The sequence below is a fragment of the Myotis myotis genome, unplaced genomic scaffold (genome assembly GCF_014108235.1).
Source record: "Myotis myotis isolate mMyoMyo1 unplaced genomic scaffold, mMyoMyo1.p scaffold_m19_p_6, whole genome shotgun sequence".
Classification (NCBI taxonomy): Eukaryota; Metazoa; Chordata; class Mammalia; order Chiroptera; family Vespertilionidae; genus Myotis; species Myotis myotis.
In genome coordinates, this window is record NW_023416368.1 from 59132251 (window position 1) to 59150046 (window position 17796).

The 17796-nt window shown below is 41.4% G+C and overlaps 1 protein-coding gene across 1 annotated transcript; it reads right to left on the bottom strand.

The window, feature by feature from the left end:
- Positions 1-7938: 7938 nt before the first annotated feature.
- Positions 7939-16602, bottom strand: FGA (fibrinogen alpha chain). The gene is made up of 6 exons (XM_036314009.1): positions 16470-16602; positions 13937-14062; positions 13275-13458; positions 11146-11291; positions 9586-10557; positions 7939-8835 (listed from the first exon to the last, which is right to left on the bottom strand). Exons 1-6 carry the CDS (start codon positions 16521-16523, stop codon positions 8098-8100), a joined length of 2220 nt encoding a protein of 739 aa, XP_036169902.1. The 5' UTR covers positions 16524-16602; the 3' UTR covers positions 7939-8097.
- Positions 16603-17796: the final 1194 nt, after the last annotated feature.

The following is a 17796-nucleotide window of genomic DNA, read 5'->3' on the forward strand; positions in this document are numbered from 1 at the left end:
AAACCTTACCTTTTCTTGCCTCTGTGGTTGCGAAGTATTGCTTTTACAACTGGAAATGGAAGCATAATGTCTAGCTCTTGTATAAGAATTAATTTGAATCTCTTCCCCAGGTACAAATCCCTTACCATACTACTCCCAAGTTTAAGGCCCTTAGACACCATCCCCCCTATTAATTAAAGATTTTTCTCCATAAAGGAGCTTTATAACGTACTTGGGATTCAATTAAAAATAGGATGGAGGTTGAAATGCATAAATACATAAAATATAATTTGCCAAAATTGTTTCTGTATAAATTTCATTACCCGCAAACAACTTGCATAATATTGGTGGCTACCAAAATGTAAATGTTGCTTCTTCTCAAGTTGTTTCAGCAAGTTGTAAATGTTGTATTACTTCATTCAAATATAACTAATATTTAGTTTGTGATTTTGTAACCTGCATGTACTTATATTAGTATGGCAGCATTTTCCTTCAGGCTTTTCTAGACATGACTGGAGATTAGTGAACTTGGTTGGATGGGTCTTGTTCTGATTCACTAACTGCACCCCTCATGTAGGCTTACTAAATTGAAAATGTATGTTGTTAATTATAAAAGGAACCCATACAGAGTATAATTATATCAGAAATACCACTGGGGAAAATAATTAACATTAAATGCTATATAGAATATTCTCATGTTTAAGTAAATGTAAGATATAAGTGAGTTTTAAAATTTTTATCAATCATTTATAAGAAATATGAAGTAAGTGAGAAAAAAGTTTGGAAATGAAGAAACAATATGTAAGAGTTAAGGAAAGGAAAAATAACAATAAAATTAAAAGTAAATTTAAAATAAAATTGTGTTTAAAAATTAATCTATTATTGCCTGGCTGGTGTGGCTCAGTGGTTGAGTGTCGAAGTATGAACCAGAAGGTTACTGTTCTATTTCCAGTCAGGGCACATACCTGAGTTATTGGCTCAATCCCCAGTAGGGGCGTGCAGGAGTCAGCCAATCAATGATTCTCTCTCATCATTGATGTTTCTATCTCTTCCTCTCCCTTCCTATCTGAAATCGATAAAAATATTTTTTAAAGTTATCTATTATAGGAAAGTCTTCTAAAACAAAGTGAAAAAGTAATGGTAAAAATAAAATGACAAAGATATCTAATTAAATGTAAAGAACAAGAAAGAAGGAGTCATGACAATATTAATATTTGACAAGAGGAAATTCAATTCTAAGGGATGAAACATGTAAAAGAGAGACATTATGCAATAGTAAAAAGTTTAATTAATGGAAAAGATATAACAGTCATAAACTTTCAGAAGAGCCAATCACACAAAACAAAATTCCTAGAACACAAAGAGATCACACACATACACAAAAACAGAGTGAAATCTTGTTATACACACATACACACACAAACATGTATATAAGTATGTGTATACAAATATATGTACAAACATACATGCACATATTTCAAAATATGATACATCAATTACATAAAATAGGTAAATATAGAGAATATTTAAATAATACCACCAATAAGCTTGGCACCATAACATCTTGTAACCTATAAATGTAAAAAATATGCATTCTTTTTTTGCCTATGGAGCATTTACAAAAATTAATCATGTTTGTGTCACATAGATTACCTTAAAATTCCAAACTAAATAGTTTATGAAATACTTGGAAATTAATAATTAAAAGGTGACTCATCAATTTCAAATGAGGTCAGGGTTACTAAAAAGAAAAAAGATGACTCACCCTAACCCCCCAAAAATAATTAATTGGAAATTAAAGACTGCTCTAAGTAGCCCATAGAATAAACAAAAGAAGTAGAAAATGAAGGTCAAACTGTTCTAAGACTGAAAAGAGAGAGAGAGAAAAAGTGGAGAGTATGAGCGAGAGTATTTCTTCCAAAAGCTATACTTTAAAGATGAGCAAGGTGATATAAGCACATGAGAGAGTCTACAGATGGATCAAAGGAAAGTTTTATTCAACAAAATTGGATTTCAATTCCACTGGAAAAGAACCCCTTAATAAATGACCTTAGCATCACTGGCTATGCATCCCCAATAACACAAAAGTCGACCTTCCTGACATATTAAAATAAATTCTAGGTTAATTAAATCTTTACATGTAAAATAAAATAAAAATATTTAAAGAAACTTTTAAAACTTATCTGTATAACATTGAAAGATGTGAGACATTCTCATGTAGGGCAGGAAACATTACATAAATGCCTAAATGAATTCACAATCTAGTGCCATAATAACAAATACATTAGAGTTTGGGATTGACTGATATTTTTGAGATATGAACAAGAAAAATGAGGGCCTAGAGAATAATTCCTGGTTCTGTGTTTAATAGTAAGCATTAAGGAAGGGTTCACAGAAGGAATGTTATTGAGCTGTATTTTAAGGGATGAATGGGAGGCTTCTAGGTGGTATGATGGGAAAGGCACAGAATCATTAAAGAACCTGGTATTCTAATACCAGTGAGAAATTCAATGACTAAAGTATATAGTGAATGACTGTAGAAGTTAAAAACAGACCAATTTGTGAAAGAGTTAAGTTTTTTATTTTTTATTATAGTTGATACACAATATTGCATTTGTTTAGAGTTTACAACATAGTAATTACACATTTATATACCTTACTAGAGGCCCAGTGCACGAATTCGTGCACAGATGGGGTCCGGCCGACCTGGCCTCAATTGGGGTGAATCGGGGCCGGGCTGTCAGGAGGAGGAGATGGTGGGAGGTTGGCAGGATGGCCCGCCCCAATCAGGGCCTGATAAGGGTCAGGCCAGCTGGGGGCAGGGGCTGGGGCAATTGGCTGGTGGGCCCCACCCCCAATTGAAGTGGGGGGGGCAACTGGGGGCACAGTTGTCTGGGGGAGAGGAGCTTGGGGATGATCAGGGGTGGGGCCAGATGGGGAGGATCTGTGGGTGGTGGGCCAGCTGTCCACACCCCCGAATAGGGTGGTGGGGACACATCAGGGGCGAGGCCAACCAGGGGAAGGGGCTACAGGCAGTTGGCTGGCAGGCCCTGCCCGTGATTGGGGTGGGGGGCCGATCTGGGGTGGGGCTGGCCAGGGGAGGGGCTGCAGGAGGTTGGCCAGCCAGCCCCACCCTCTATTGGGGGGGCAATCTCGGGTGTGGCTGGCTGGGGGGAGGGGCCATTTGAAGTTGGCTGGCGGGCCCCACCCCCAGATCGGGCTGGTTCGCTGGCTGCAGTGGGAGTCATAGTGACTGCTCATTCTGGTTGTTATGGCATTCAGGTCGCTGGCTTTTTATATATATAGATAACATGATCACCACGATTAGTAACCATCTGTCTCAAAACACAGTAAGATATTATTGACTAGTTTCTCTACTCTGTGCATTGTATCCCCATGATTTATTTATTTTATAACTGGAAACGTGTACTTCTTATTTCACTCATCCTCCCAACCCCTCACTTCTGGCAACCATCATTTTGTCCTCTGTATCTATGTGTCTGTTTTTTTTGTGTGTGTTTGTTGGAGACAGAAATAGGATATTGGGGACTAGCTATTAATTATAAGAATATTAATCATGTTCACTACTAACCTGGCTGTGAGTTGTACCAGGGACCTAGAAATATGGCCTATCCTCTTCATCTGGGAGCTGCCTATTATGATGGAAAGATTAACAACGTTGTTGCAGAAACTGGAGGCCCCAGCCCTTTGCAAACCCCAAGCCCCCATTGCCTATAAACTATAACCATTATATCCATATTGGATACCCATGCTCATTCCTTTTGCCTACTTCCCCATCTTTGTCCTTGTACCAAATATAAGCAGTGGCTTATTGGGGGGAGACAGAGCAGACTTTCCTGGGTGACCTGCTGCTCTCCCATACTGCTGGCATTATTGGAATAAACGCTCATATACGATTCAACCCTGGCTCTCATTAATTGGCTCAAGTAGTGACAGGCAGCCTGGACCCATTTGTTGTCTGGTTTCATTTTGTTTTGTTTTAACTCAACCTTAACATAAGGCATTAAGCAGGAGAAAGACATGGTTGGGTTTATTTTTGAGAGTATCTTTGTTGAGAATTGAATGAACAAAAAAGAAGGGTGGTAAAACAAAAGGTTAAGAGACTGTAAGCAGCCTAAATGAGAAAAGATTAACACAAGATAAACACCAGACCACAAAAGTGCTATAGGAATGGCCAATTCTAGATTAGAAGATGGTTTGGGAATAGATTGGATATAAGAATTTTAATAAAGAAGCTGAGAAGGAGCCCAAACTTTCTAAATTAGGAAACTAGAGGTTTAATGATGTCCCTGACAGGATAAGAAATAAAGTTGCAACAGGTTTTGATGAAAAGGTAACTGGTTCGATCTTAGACAAATTAATAAGAAATCTCTAACTGGATGTGTTCAGTGTTAGTTGAAATCATGGATCTGAATTACAGGGCTGAAGTTTTAGGTTTGGCTATCACCACCCCATTAAAACTGTGGTGACTGTCAAATCAACCAAGGAGAAAATACATACGCAGGGTGAGAAAAGATGGTCTGGTTAACCTGCTAATTACCTACTCCACATGTATTTTCTGTGTCCTCCTTAGGAACAGAATCCTAATCTTACTTAGGAGAGCCTGTATAACAGGGTAACAGGTGTCTCAGCCTCTCCTGTGGCGAGGTGTGTCCATGTGACTGACCTGTGGCTAATGACATTTAAGTGGAAGTGCTGTATGGAGCATCCAGGGAAGTTCCTTCAAAGAGAGAAGACATTTGTGTTCTCTTCTGCCTCTCCTCTTCCTTCCAGATTTCCACAGGACATGATGTTTGGACCATGAGGTAAACTTGAGGATGGGAGCCATTTATCAGGATGATGGCTTCCTAAAGACACTATGGGGACATATTTCTGTAGACATTTCTGTGAACAGGAAATAAGTTTTTGTTTTATTGAAGCCACATGGGTCAAACCTACTTCCAACTGTTAAAAATGAGTCTTAATATTATTGTAATGAGAAACTCCTCCATTTAAGGAGTCGTCTAAGAAAGAATTGGCCAGTTAAAAAGACTGCGGAAGGACACCAGTGTGAGTGGTATACCAGAAACAAGAGAAATTACAGGTTGAAGAGAAGGATGGGGACCATAGTAGCAGATGTTTCAAGGAGGTCGGGCAGGAAGAGGCTTGAATGTAGGAAATTAAATTTAGTACTACCATGTTATTGTTGACTTTAAGGAGAAGAATTTCAAGAGAGTGGTAACCAAGTGAAAATCAAGTTAACGTGGGCTTCCATGTGAATGTGAATCAGAGAAGTTGAATTGATTTTTAATTTCAGAAACAAACGAAATAGGGCAATAGGTTAAAGATAAGGTAAAATGGAAAAGAGATATTCATTGTCCTCTCACAACCAAATTGTATCTCTAATTTCATGATTGTGCTAATATTGGCTATTGTTTATTAAATTAAAAGAAGTTACCTATTCTTTGCTAATAAACACAAAGCCTTCAAAATGAATGAGAAACACATAGTCCTTCACATTCAGAGTCACTTTCATTTTAGGACATGATTCTGTCCCTATAGTGTGATGTGCTGGAAAATAAACTTCTTCCTGCTCCAAATGTGTGAGTGTCAACATGTGGGCATAGAGATAACAGGCAACTTCATTGTCTGAAATAAATGAAGCTTCTTTTAATTCTAAAGAAGTTCTTATCCAAGTATCCAAAGATTTGGAGGTATATCACTTATTTGTAGCAAGGATTTTTAATTTCACATAAGGAAATGCAAGAATACTGGGGCTTCATATGTAAGTCACTTGCAAGTTCTTATACTCACATTCCCTCTGCTCCCCATGCTCTGGTCCCTAGCCCTAGCCACCTTCCTTCCTTCTTACTTTTCCTCCCTCCCTCCTTCCCTTCCTCCCTGCCTCTCTTCTTTCCTCCCTCCTTTCCTTACAAGGAGAAAGGATGTAGTTACATTGTGATAGAAACTATGCAATTGAGGGCAATGTACTGGGATCCCAATGCGTTTGGGATCTTTTAATATATTTTCAAGAATAAATGGCAAGTAGTTCTCACTAAAAGAAAATATGAGTTAAAAATGTGGAGCAGGAGCCAAGGCCACCAAGATCAAAGAAGCGACTTATCAAAATAAAATATCGACTAATGTAAATATGTTGAATTTATGAAGAGTATAAATCATATTTAGTGAGATGTTTTCAAACAAATTGTTTTACTTTCATAACAACTAATGTATCACGGACTATCTACACTAATAAAAGAGAAAAATGGTAATTGGCGTACGACGCTACCCTTTTCATTGGCTAATCAGGGCTATATGCAAATTAACTGCCAACTAAGATTGGCAGTTAACTGCCAATCTAAGATTGGCAGTTAACTGCCAACAAGATGGCGGTTAATTTGCATATGTAGGCACAATGCAGGGAGGCGAAAGGGAAAGCAGGAAGAAGCCCCCTGCCACTGACAGTGATGGAAACCCAGGGGGGAGCTAAGAGCTAGGGGGCAGGGCAAAGGTGGCCCCACCCGCCTTTGCCCTGCCCCCCAGCCATGATCGGAGAATCAGGCGCCTTTGCCGCCCTGGCCAGTGATAGCAGGAAGTAGGGGTGGAGCCAGCGATGGGAGCTGGGCATGGTCGAAGCTGGCAGTCCCGGGAGCTAGGGGTCCCTTGCCTGGGCCTAAGGCGAAGCCCATGATCGCGGCGCCCCCCGCTGCCACTGCAGGTCCCCGCTGCCCGGGCCGGACGCCTAGGCCAGAGGCGTTAGGCCTGCGCAGGGGCGGAGCCTGCAACCGCGGGGAGCTGGGGGTCCCCTGCCCAGGCCTGACACCTCTGCCGGAGGCCTCAGGCCTGGTCAAGGGGCCGATCCGGTGATTGGTGATCGGAGGGTGATGAGAGTCAACTCCTCTAGCCGAGGCATCAGGCCTGGGTGGGGGGCGTTGCTGGGGATTGGGGGGATATGATGGTCCCCTTGCCCAGGCCTGAAGCCTGGGTCAGAGGCATCAGGCTTGGGCGGGGGGTGGAGCAAGCGATCAGAGGGAGATGGGGGTCCCCTGCCCAGGCCTGATTCCTGGGCCAGAGGCCTCAGGCCTGGGCGGGGGTCAGAGCCAGTGATCGGGGGGAGATGGGGGTCCCCTGTCCAGGCCTGACACCTCTGGCGGAGGCGTCAGGCCTGGGCAAGGGGCCGATCAGGCAATCGGAGGGTGAGGGGGGGTCTACGCCTCTGTCAGAGGCATCAGGCCTGGGCAAGGGGCCGATCCTGCGATTGGAGGGTGATGGGGGTCAACGCCTGAGGGCTCCCAGTATGTGAGAGGGGGCAGGCTGGGCTGAGGGACACCCCCCCACACACACCCAGTGCACGAATTTCATGCACCGGGCCCCTAGTACTTTATAATCAGTAGAAAAATAAAGTGAGATGAATGCTGTGGAAATTGTCAATTGTATATGCCGTCTGCTTTTGGAAGACTTGTAAATATTTTTTAAAAATTTAAATGCATTTCCCCAGGTATTTTTATTTAAAGAAATTGATTAGACTCTGGGGGAAATAAGTGTGTATTGTGGTCTTCATTGAAACCTTAATGAAGAGATTTCTATTTCTATTTGGAAAGAATGGCTCTCCTGCCTGCATGGATTTTCTTACTAACAGAAAAGATAAAAGAACTTAGTCAATTCCTCTACACAAGCCAGCCATTGTTAAACTGAGTGCTTTGCAAGTTAAAAATATTAGTTTAAAGTCATTCAAATGGCCTGGATGAAATAACTTCTTTACTGTGCAACAGCCCTATGACTTTGGTGTGGGAAGAGAAGCTCTCCAAACAACACTGCTGCGGAGAGGAAGAGGAGCTTTGGGTCCCTTTCTGGTGCACTGAGACCAGATGTCCCTTGGTGTATCCTTATAGAAATTTTAAAACTCACAGAGCTAGTTGAAAGATTTACAAAAAAATCACATAACTTTATTTTTTGAAGCACTAATATGACTCAGTTACATTTAGCTACAGTACAGAGGATAATAAAATAGCACCGGGGAATTTTTTAGGTAGTAAGGAATCTTGACTCCTTCATCTTCCTTATTTTTCCTCCACTTCACTAAACAAAACAGAGTGCTCTCATTTCTACTCTTTCTGCTTATTGGGTCACCAGGGGCCTGATTTTCATGCGGACAGCCCGGAGGGAATAATCTGCTCCTCTGAAGGGGACCCAGACCACTCCATTCTCAATCTCATAAGGACTGTTGTTCCTGGGGTCATAGAAGCCCCCAGGGTAATAGATGCCATTGAGATTGGCTGCCTGGCAGTTGTTATACCACCAGCCTCCTCCATAGACTTCTGCACAGTTCTCTTCCCACTGGTCCGCATCCCTGTCAAAGGTGCTGAACTGCATGCCATTGTGAGAAGTGTACTCTGTGCCTTCCTCCATGGAACCTTCAATCAGAGCATTGCCCGCGGTGCCCTTGTAGGAAGAGACCTGCAGGGCATAGCCTTCTGCCTCGGAGCCTACCCTCAAGTGATATTCTGCATAAACCAGGTCCCCGGCCCAGTCCTCTAATTCAACCCGAAGCACAGAGCCCCTCAGGGTTAGCAAGTGGAGGTATTCATTGCCTAGCCAGAATTCTCCTTCCCCCTTGTCATTCACGCTGCCGAAACCTCTCTTGTAGTCTTGCCACGTCCGGTTAAAATTCAGTGATCCATCCATTCTTTGCTGGATCAAAAGCCATCCTCCCAAACTGGTCTCTTGATCGCAATAAACTGAAAAAATCTTACTGGATCCTGGTAGCTTGATATTGAAAAGGCCACTTTGGGCACCTGAAGGATGTGTTTGGAGGACATCATCACAGTCTAAAAAAAAAATTAAGCTGGTTGGAGGAAGTTACTCTCATTTAACTTTACAAAGATAGGAATGGCCCAGATTAAATGAAGGTAGATACTGGCTTCCTTTCCCTTCTCTCTTCCTTCCATCCTTCCTCCCTCCCTCCCTCCCTCTCTCCCTCCCTCCCTCCCTCCCTTCTTCCTCCCTTTTTCCCTCCCTTCCTTCCTTCCTTCCTTCCTTCCTTCCTTCCTTCCTTCCTTCCTTCCTTCCTTCCTTCCTTCCCTCCATAGAGAAAACATGCATTTACACTGGAATGAATCATAAGCAAACAAGAGGCACTTATACCTACAAATTGCAAAGGGGATTTCCTCAATGAATTTGGAATTTTACTTGCATGTACTGATTAACAGCAAGTAACCAGCAAAGCTATCTAAGCAACATTTAGCACTACTATAACTTGATCCCAACTTCAGCTGAGAGCTATTCCAAACAATATGGTCAGTAAATTGGGTAACAATTCCAGCAACGCATATTTTGAATGGTAAAATAATTTGGTTAGACAAACTCAAAATCGAGTTTCAGAGGGATTCATTGAACATGAATTTATTGAATGGCGACCTTCTGCACTGTTAGGCATTTGGGATACAGAGATGAGCGTGATAGACCAAGTCCCTGCCCCCGTGGAATTTACAGTCGAGCATGAAAAACAAACCAAAAAGCTGTAATTTTAATAGAGCATGAAAGAGGGCTAGGAAAGTAGCGCAAGGTGCTGTGGGAGCACATCGCAAGAATAACTTAGTCTAGAGAAGTGCGGATACCTCTGGTAGTGCGAGCTCTAGCTCGGCCTTTCTTGGTGGTATGAGTTTCGCTGACGTGGTGAGAACTGGTTTCCTCTAAGTTCCCGAAAGGGTCAGATGTTGAGCCCATAGAGTGAAACTCTTTCAACCCAGGTGACGAGTCCAACAAAGCAGCCTCGTCAGGGAACATACGACGGAATTCGTCTAGGCTACCCCTGGACGAAGTATGGAACGAGTCTAAATCAGTGGCGTCCCCACAGTCCGAGCCATCCTCAGAGGTGACCACCTCTTTCGTCACTTCTTTACGGCCGCCAGCACCTATAACAGTCTTAGTAATCGTTTTAGAGCATGAACTGCGACTGGAGGTTCGGCCACCAGAGATAACCTTCTCTTTACCGATCAGAAGCTCTTTCCCTCCTTCAGAAGTGACCAGTTTACCTGTGTGGTGGTACTCTTTCTTTGTCCCTGGACTTAGACTTTCTGAAGATTCTGAAAATGTGCCCCAGTCTGGGTTGTCAGGCCTGACGCTCCCATGCCCTGTGCTATCTGGCCTTTCACGGTTCCGAGTACCAGCACCACCAGGTCCAGAGCTCCCAGGTTTCAGATTCCCACTACTGCCAGGTACAGGCTTCCTGGGGGTTTCGGGTGCTGATCCTGCTCCATGAGCAGCAGAGTCTCCGCGGTGAGTCCCAGATGTCCCAGGCCTCTCTATCTCCATTGCCATCTGCCGCATTTCCAGGATAGCCTTTAACTCTGGAAAGGATGCCTGGAGCTTATCCCTGTCCACTCTGGGAAAGAATTCTGAAGATGGTCTCATCTTTAACAGTGGTAACTGTTGTGTGTATTTAGGCGGAAGTAGGTCTTTGGCAATGAGATGTTCAACTTGCTTCTGCTGGTCCTCATAGTCCTGTAGATCTATCGTCCGTGCGACAGCTCTGCTGCATGACCCTTGGCAAGATCGGATCTTAATATCAATGTCCACCTAGAGAAAGGAGGAGAAAGATAAGGAAAGAAAGGTAGATCTAAATAAATAAAAGATGTCTATTGAGTTCTTAGTAGTTTATTTCTTGGAAATGGTTTTCATTTCTTTGACTTGGAGACCTACCAACCCATATTTTATTCTCCATTTATGTGGTAACCTCAGTGGAAGAGATGCTGGGTGTTGTTAGGCTAGCCAAGAGAAGCAATAGGAACTATTTGGGTTTATCTTAGAACAGATCAAGAGCAAGTTGCTATTTCCTGTGAAAGGAAACACTGACGAAGTGATCTTCAGCGAGGCTGAGGACTTGGAAGCTTGGCAGTATCAGGAATTTGAATAAGATAAGCAGGGACTGAATATTTGATTTTGGAATTTACTATCTGTGTGCCTGGAGAAATTTTACTTAATATCACTGAGCTTTATTTTTTTTCTACCTGTAGAGTGGGGGAATAATTCTTACTTTATAGTTAGATAATGGATATAGAACACATTGCTCTATGTACAGGAGGCATTCAGTGAATGACTACTGCCTCCTATTTTCCTACTGTTCAAACTATGGAAATCTGGTGACAGAGCCACACACTGTCTTACCTCCAGTCGCTTCATCTCTACCAGCTGAGCCTTGACATTTTTCTGCAGATGTTGGATCTGCTGTACCTGTTCTATGACTTTACGATTCAGGGTATCAAGTCTGCTTCTCAGATCTTCTGATACTCGGTAAAATGAATTATCATTGTCTGAAATAGAAAATATGGATATTGAAGCAGCTACTGAGTGATTTGCTTGAAATAGCCAGTAAAAGAAGGAAATTTACTTAGAAATATTCCCCATGTTACTTTGATAATAGGTTGTTCTCTTGGTATTTAATTTGTGAGTTGCAAATCTATTAGGCGTTTGATTTTTGGACAATGTTATGTCCTGTAGTCATCCATGGTTGTCAGTTAAGGTGCCCTACCAGCAATTAGAATTCCAAATAATTGCAGAAGAAAATCTCTTTGGAATTTTAAAGATAATTAGGAGATAAAATAATTAGTTTGATCACATTCCAATTATTTTATCATATCCTTACTCACAGGGCTTGAACATGTTCCTGGATTTTCTTTTTTTTCCCCACACAACTTTCTATTTTTATTTCTTATTGTATGTATTGTTATCAATTGTTCATTTTTTAGAGCAGTTTTAGGTTTCCAAGAAAATTGAGAAGGTATAGAGATTTCCCGTCTACCCCCTGCCCCCAAACATTCATAGTGCCTCTCATTATCAACATCACTCATCATAATGGTCTTTTTTTTTTTTTAACCAAGTATGAACCTACATTGATACATCATAATCACCCAAAGGCCATAGTTTGCCTTAGGGTTCACTCTTGGTGTACATTCTATAGATTTGGACTAATGTATAAATTGAATGTATAGGTTTTTGAGGATTCTATTGATATGTCCTCTCAACTATGCCCAGGCTTCTAATTAGCCTATCACAGGCATTCTTCACTCGGTCTGTTTTTTTTAAAAAAAATATGTTTTATTGATTTTTTACAGAGAGGAAGGGAGAGGGATAGAGAATTAGAAACATCGATGAGAAAGAAAGATCGATCAGCTGCCTCCTGCATGCCCCCTACTGGGGATGCGCCCGCAACCAACGTACATGCCCTTGACTGGAATCGAACCCAGGACCCGTCAGTCTGCAGGCCGACGCCAAACCGGTCAGGGCTGTCTGTTGTTTTTTATCTCTAGCACTGCTTTTTAGTTCTTTCTTAGGATTTCCATTTCTCTGCTTACACTGCCCATGTTCTTGCATGAGCATGCTGTCTACTTTATTCATTAGAATCCTTAGCATACCCATCATATTTGATTTAAATTCCCAGTCTGATAATTCCAACACCCCAATCATGTCTGGTTTTGATGCTTGCTCTGCCTCTTTAATGTATGCTTTTTTCCTTGTAATTTTTTTTTATTGAAAACCGGACATGATGTACTGGGAATTATGTTTCTGGATTTTATTACTAGGGTTTTCTTCCTATCTGTGGATTTGAAATTTTTCCTAAACTTTTTTTTATGTTGTTTTAGTTCAACAGGATCACTCTCTTGCCAATTATGTTGCACCATTGACTTTCAATTAGTCCAGTGTCTAAGATATAAAGAGTCAAGCAAGGCTTTAGGACCGGGGCTCTCACTAAGCTTGCTGCCCAGGCCCAGAACAAACCCAAGGCTTCCTGATCCTAATGTGGCTGAGCCCTTGTTCTATAAGAAAGCTAGAACATGGCTATATAATTTTAATTAAAAATAAACAACAATATTGCATAATCTGCTTAGTGGAGTCTATGGGTAGAACTCCCAACTCCATCACATGACAGCTTTGGGTATTTAAGCAAGTTCCTTGACCTCTCTGGTTCCTCGTCTGTAAGACAGAAACCAATATGTCTACTCAGCAGGTTGGGCCCCACTTATTTTCAGTATGTACCTTTGAAAAGAAAGCACTTAAATTCTAGTCTTCAATCCAAAATTCTGACTTACATTAAGAACTCTTCTTGACATTATAACAACAACACAATTGCAAGCTCCTCCTTAAAAATTCAGCTATATCTTAAGGGTATGTGTTTCTACACGAAATATTTTGGAATGAAATCTCAGTTGCTATAAGGAGACACCATGTTTAGAATTTTTGATGTTGTTGTTTTGCTGAGTGTTATAAAATCAAAGCACTAAATATGTAATACTTACGGCTAGAGTCGGCAAAATGCCTTCTGTACTGTTCTATCATATCCCTGATGACTGAACTAGAGTCCTTATTGTTCTTCTGATAATCAAAGAGTGCATTTGTGAGCTTGTTTATTCTGTTTGTAAAATCTTGATTGACTTCATCAATCAACCCTTGTACCCTGCAGCCGGAAGGGCATTTTTGGAGCTGAAAGTGAAAAGAAAAACATTACATTAAGGGCCTATCTCTTGGGTTCAATACAATTTTGAAGGTTTCCATGCAGCTCCTATTGCTCCCCTCCTCAACCTCGTCAGATCATCCTTTAATTTAAAAGTAATTTAGGAGGACTAGACAAAGATCATAGAGAAATTCTGAAATGAGGGGCCCCTCAATCATAAATTAGGCCTCATGAAATCCCGAGGCCATAATATTCAGATTCCTAGTATCTATCTGAATAGACAACTAAAATCCAATCTCCTAATCCACTAATGACCAGAGTATGGGAGGTAATTTAAATAGTGCTCTCAGGACTAGGTTCCTTTTCGTTTGTCTTTTTCCATTTGACATGTAAGAAACTGTTAGATTACTTCCATTGGAAAAGTTTTCTGTGACCTAATGGGTCAGCCTGTGTATGTTTCTAACAACACAAGGAAGGAGTCTCCCATTCCCCACGCCCACTGCTCACCCAGTCTTCATCAGCACAGAAGGGCCAGTCTTTCTCTCTGCAGGTAGATGCAGGTCTGGGGTCAGGTCTGGGGCCACGCACACCTCCTCCTCCAAGTATAAATTCACCTTTATCGGTCTCTGTAGTCTTTAAGGATTCATTTACAGACACAAAAGAAAGGAACAGTGAGAAGATAAGGAAAGACACTGGCATGCCTGTCAACCCCAAGAAGAGGAGGGGGCTTCCCAGAGGTTAGGAGTGCCAGAGTCAGGGCCTCTATGAGCTTCAGATTTCTGATCTTTCTAATGAGAATCCTAATACACATTTTATGAAGTTGTGAGAATTAAAAGAGATAAGTTGTACAAATTTCTTAACTGTGTTTGATACTAAAGCATTTATTAAATGGTAGTCCTCTTCAAAGCTCTATTATGAAAGGGAAATTATTTGAAGCAACAAAATTGGTTAAAATTTACCTTTTCATTTTCACTAAGATCTGGAGATAGATAATTAGAAAATTCAACGGGTTCTTCCTCCTATAATTTCTGTTCCAGTAGGAAAAAGCCTGCACTGTCTTGGCTTAATGTCTGTCTCGCCTTTAAGTTTCTACTATGACCTTATGGGTCCATAATTTGAGCAAATATATTCCAAGGATACAAATGTGGTCAGTTCAACTAAATTCAGACATGCTTTTTAGGTTGCTCACTCATGTAATAGTTTCTTTGTGTTTGAAATGAGGGAAAGTAGAGTGAAAGTAAAAATAATGGTCCATGACTGACAACATTTTTGAACACCTTATAATAGAAACACAGATTTAAAAATTTTTCTATTGTGATCTATGAGATGAAATAAGATATAAAAAGTATTCTTCCAATAAGACTTTATATCCCAACAAATCAATGCAGGTTTTAAATTTTAGCTATTTTTGCCACCAACTTACAAGAACTTTGCTATTTTAACCTCAGTTTATTTTTATAATTAGTTAACATTTGTCATCTCATTAAAAAATACCCTAATATGCCGGAACCGGTTTGGCTCAGTGGATAGAGTGTCGGCCTGCGGACTGAAAGGTCCCAGGTTCGATTCCGGTCAAGGGCATGTACCTGGGTTGTGGGCACATCTCCAGTAGGAGATGTGCAGGAGGCAGCTAATCGATGTTTCTCTCTCATCGATGTTTCTAACTCTCTATCTCTCTCCCTTCCTCTCTGTAAAAAATCAATAAAATATATTAAAAAAAAATACCCTAATAATAGTAATACTAATTCAGGTAATCAAGAACAACTTATTTAAAGTAACAAGTACAATCTTTTTGTCTAAGAAATAAAATTATAAATTCAAATATACTTCAGAATAAAATGGCCGAAACCGGTTTGGCTCAGTGGATAGAGCATCGGCCTGCGGACTGAAAGGTCCCGGGTTCGATTCCGGTCAGGGGCGTGTACCTGGGTTGCGGGCACATCCCCAGTAGGAGATGTGCAGGAGGCAGCTGATCGATGCTTCTCTCTCATCGATGTTTCTAGCTCTCTGTCTCTCTCCCTTCCTCTCTGTAAAAATCAATAAAATATATATATATATAAAAAAAGAATAAAATGGCACAACAGGTAATGCAAGCAGGTAAAAGTTAAGTATTTATGCCAATAACAGGGAGAAATAACTGAAAGTTATACATTATCCAAAACAGCATCACAGCAAATGATGTTAGTTTTATTTCCCATAAAAATGTTTACTTATTATTTTACTATACGGGAGAAAATTAAGTTAGAAACCATTTTTAGTCTTTTTCTGCTCTGTTATTCAGGTTTATGAGTGATGAAGGAAAATAAATAAATTGGAATAATCCACAGCCTATATTTATCATGTTTTTATAAGATTAAAGTGTTCCAAAAGCCTTGTTGAATAAAGCTTCTCTTCTTTTCTATAGGTTTCTGTAGTCAAACTTTAGAAGTTATTACAGTATTTAGTAATTACCTTAAAAGAATATAATTGCTTCCCAAAACCAAATTGCCTTATGAATTAATCTCTCCTGGCTTTGCTTTGTAATATATTTGCAAAAATAGCTTACTTGTTTTGTATTTGTCTGAAAAGAAACACAAAAACTACCTTTCAGAAAAACCATATTAAACCACTGTTCTGCTTATTCTGGACAAATAGCAAAATAATAATAATAATAATAATAATAATAATAATAATAATAGTTAGGTTTTAAAAACTTATGTGAATTTTTTTTTATGTTAACTAGCATTAACTATCTCAAGGCTTTGTAGGAACTAAGCTGGCAAAGATATCTTTCCTTTAAAAAATATGTTGTAAGCCTGAGTTACAAATGTCAAAGCTTCCCCGGTGAATTTATACACGTTGATCCCCTAAGCCTCCCTCTTAGGGCCATGTTACCCCCTGCACTCCTGAGATGTGTGGCCCACCTGGGAACTTGCCTTCCTGGCCTAGAGCTGGGGGAGCCAGCAGTGTGGGCGGACATGCCCCACACTGACTCAGACCTTTGAGCTCTGTGAAACAACCGCCAGAGAGAAAGCAAGGAGAGGAAACAAAGGCACCATACCCAGACTGTGCCCGCCACGCTCAGGACCAGGCCGAAAGTCCACACGGAACACATCGTTTCTGAGGGGAGTGGGGGTGGCTCTTGAGGTGCAGCACTCCAGCTGCAAGAAAAGAGGACTGCCTTCCCTCCCGGTTCCCATCTCATTTAAACCTGCAGGAGATTCGATTAATCATTATCTTCGTCCTGTTTGGATGGTCAACATGCATTCTACATTCCTTGCTTCTTCCCCAAGGTTGGTGTCCCAGCAGTTCTTGCTCAATTCCCTCATGCTTGTTTGCTTCCCATAAGCTGTTGCAAAAGCAGCAGCAGAGAGGGGCAGATCCCACATTCCAGGAACAAGGTGGCTTTGGAAATCCAGAGGGGAACATAGGAGAACACACCGAACTTGAGTACTTGAAGGAATATGGAGGCATGCTAGCTGTAGCCCACTGTGAAACAGAGATGTGACAAACGATATTTCACTCTATGTAGGAATTATGGTTGGATGATCTGACTTTTAAAAAATGACTAAAGGCCTCCTAAAAACTTACCTTGAACAGATAATTTTTCTCTATCCAAAATGGTTACGACAGCAGCCTCTGACTCCAATCATTCTAGGTTCATTGTCCCAGCTACAGCATTTCCCAGTTCTGAGCTTCTGGACACATTCGTTTCTTTACTAGAGGCCTGGTGCATGAATTCGTGCACCAGTGGGGTCCCTCGGCCTGGCCTGTGGGGACTGGACTGAAACAGGTGTGAGAATTGACCAGACTGAGAATTGATTTATTTTATTGGTCTTCATATCCCCCCCAAAAAAGTGTGGGTCCTCATTTGAGCAAAAAAGCATAGGTGGCTTCCACAGTTGTGAAGCTGACCCACTGCCTCAGGCTCCGTAGGCATGTGAATCTTGTACAAATGGATGAAAACCCAGGTTCAAGGCAGAACTCTCCTTCACTGCTTGATATGTGGAAGGCTTTTTGTCTGATCCAGGTCAGCCCTTCGGTGGTTTTCTTGGATTTCCAGAGGCTGCTGCAGAGCTCAGTGTGAGACCGAGAGCCCCATCCAGGCGCAGCAGGGCAATGACGCCATGGAAAGCTGAGTCACACTTGTCTGCAGTGGCTGAACCGGCAACCTGTCAGGCATGGGCAGGAATTTCAGGCTTCACTTCCTCGTTTTCCTCTGCCCGCAGGAAGTGTCCTTCTTGGGAGGTGAACATGCATATGGAAGAAGTCCCCAGAGTGTAACCTGGGAGACTTCGGGTGATTTTGTTGGACATAATCTGATTGCAAGTAAGTTAACAGAAAACATTCTAATTAAATCCCTCCACTCTGGTGCCATATCAGGGCAT

Coding starts and splice junctions, on each gene's coding strand:
- FGA (XM_036314009.1), bottom strand. CDS start 16,523: ATGTGTTCCGTGTGGACTTTCGGCCTGGTCCTGAGCGTGGCGGGCACA. Junction 13,459..13,936: donor TCTGTGCTGATGAAGACTGG/GTGAGCAGTGGG, acceptor TTTCACTTTCAG/CTCCAAAAATGCCCTTCCGG. Junction 10,558..11,145: donor TAGAGATGAAGCGACTGGAG/GTAAGACAGTGT, acceptor TCCTTTCTCTAG/GTGGACATTGATATTAAGAT.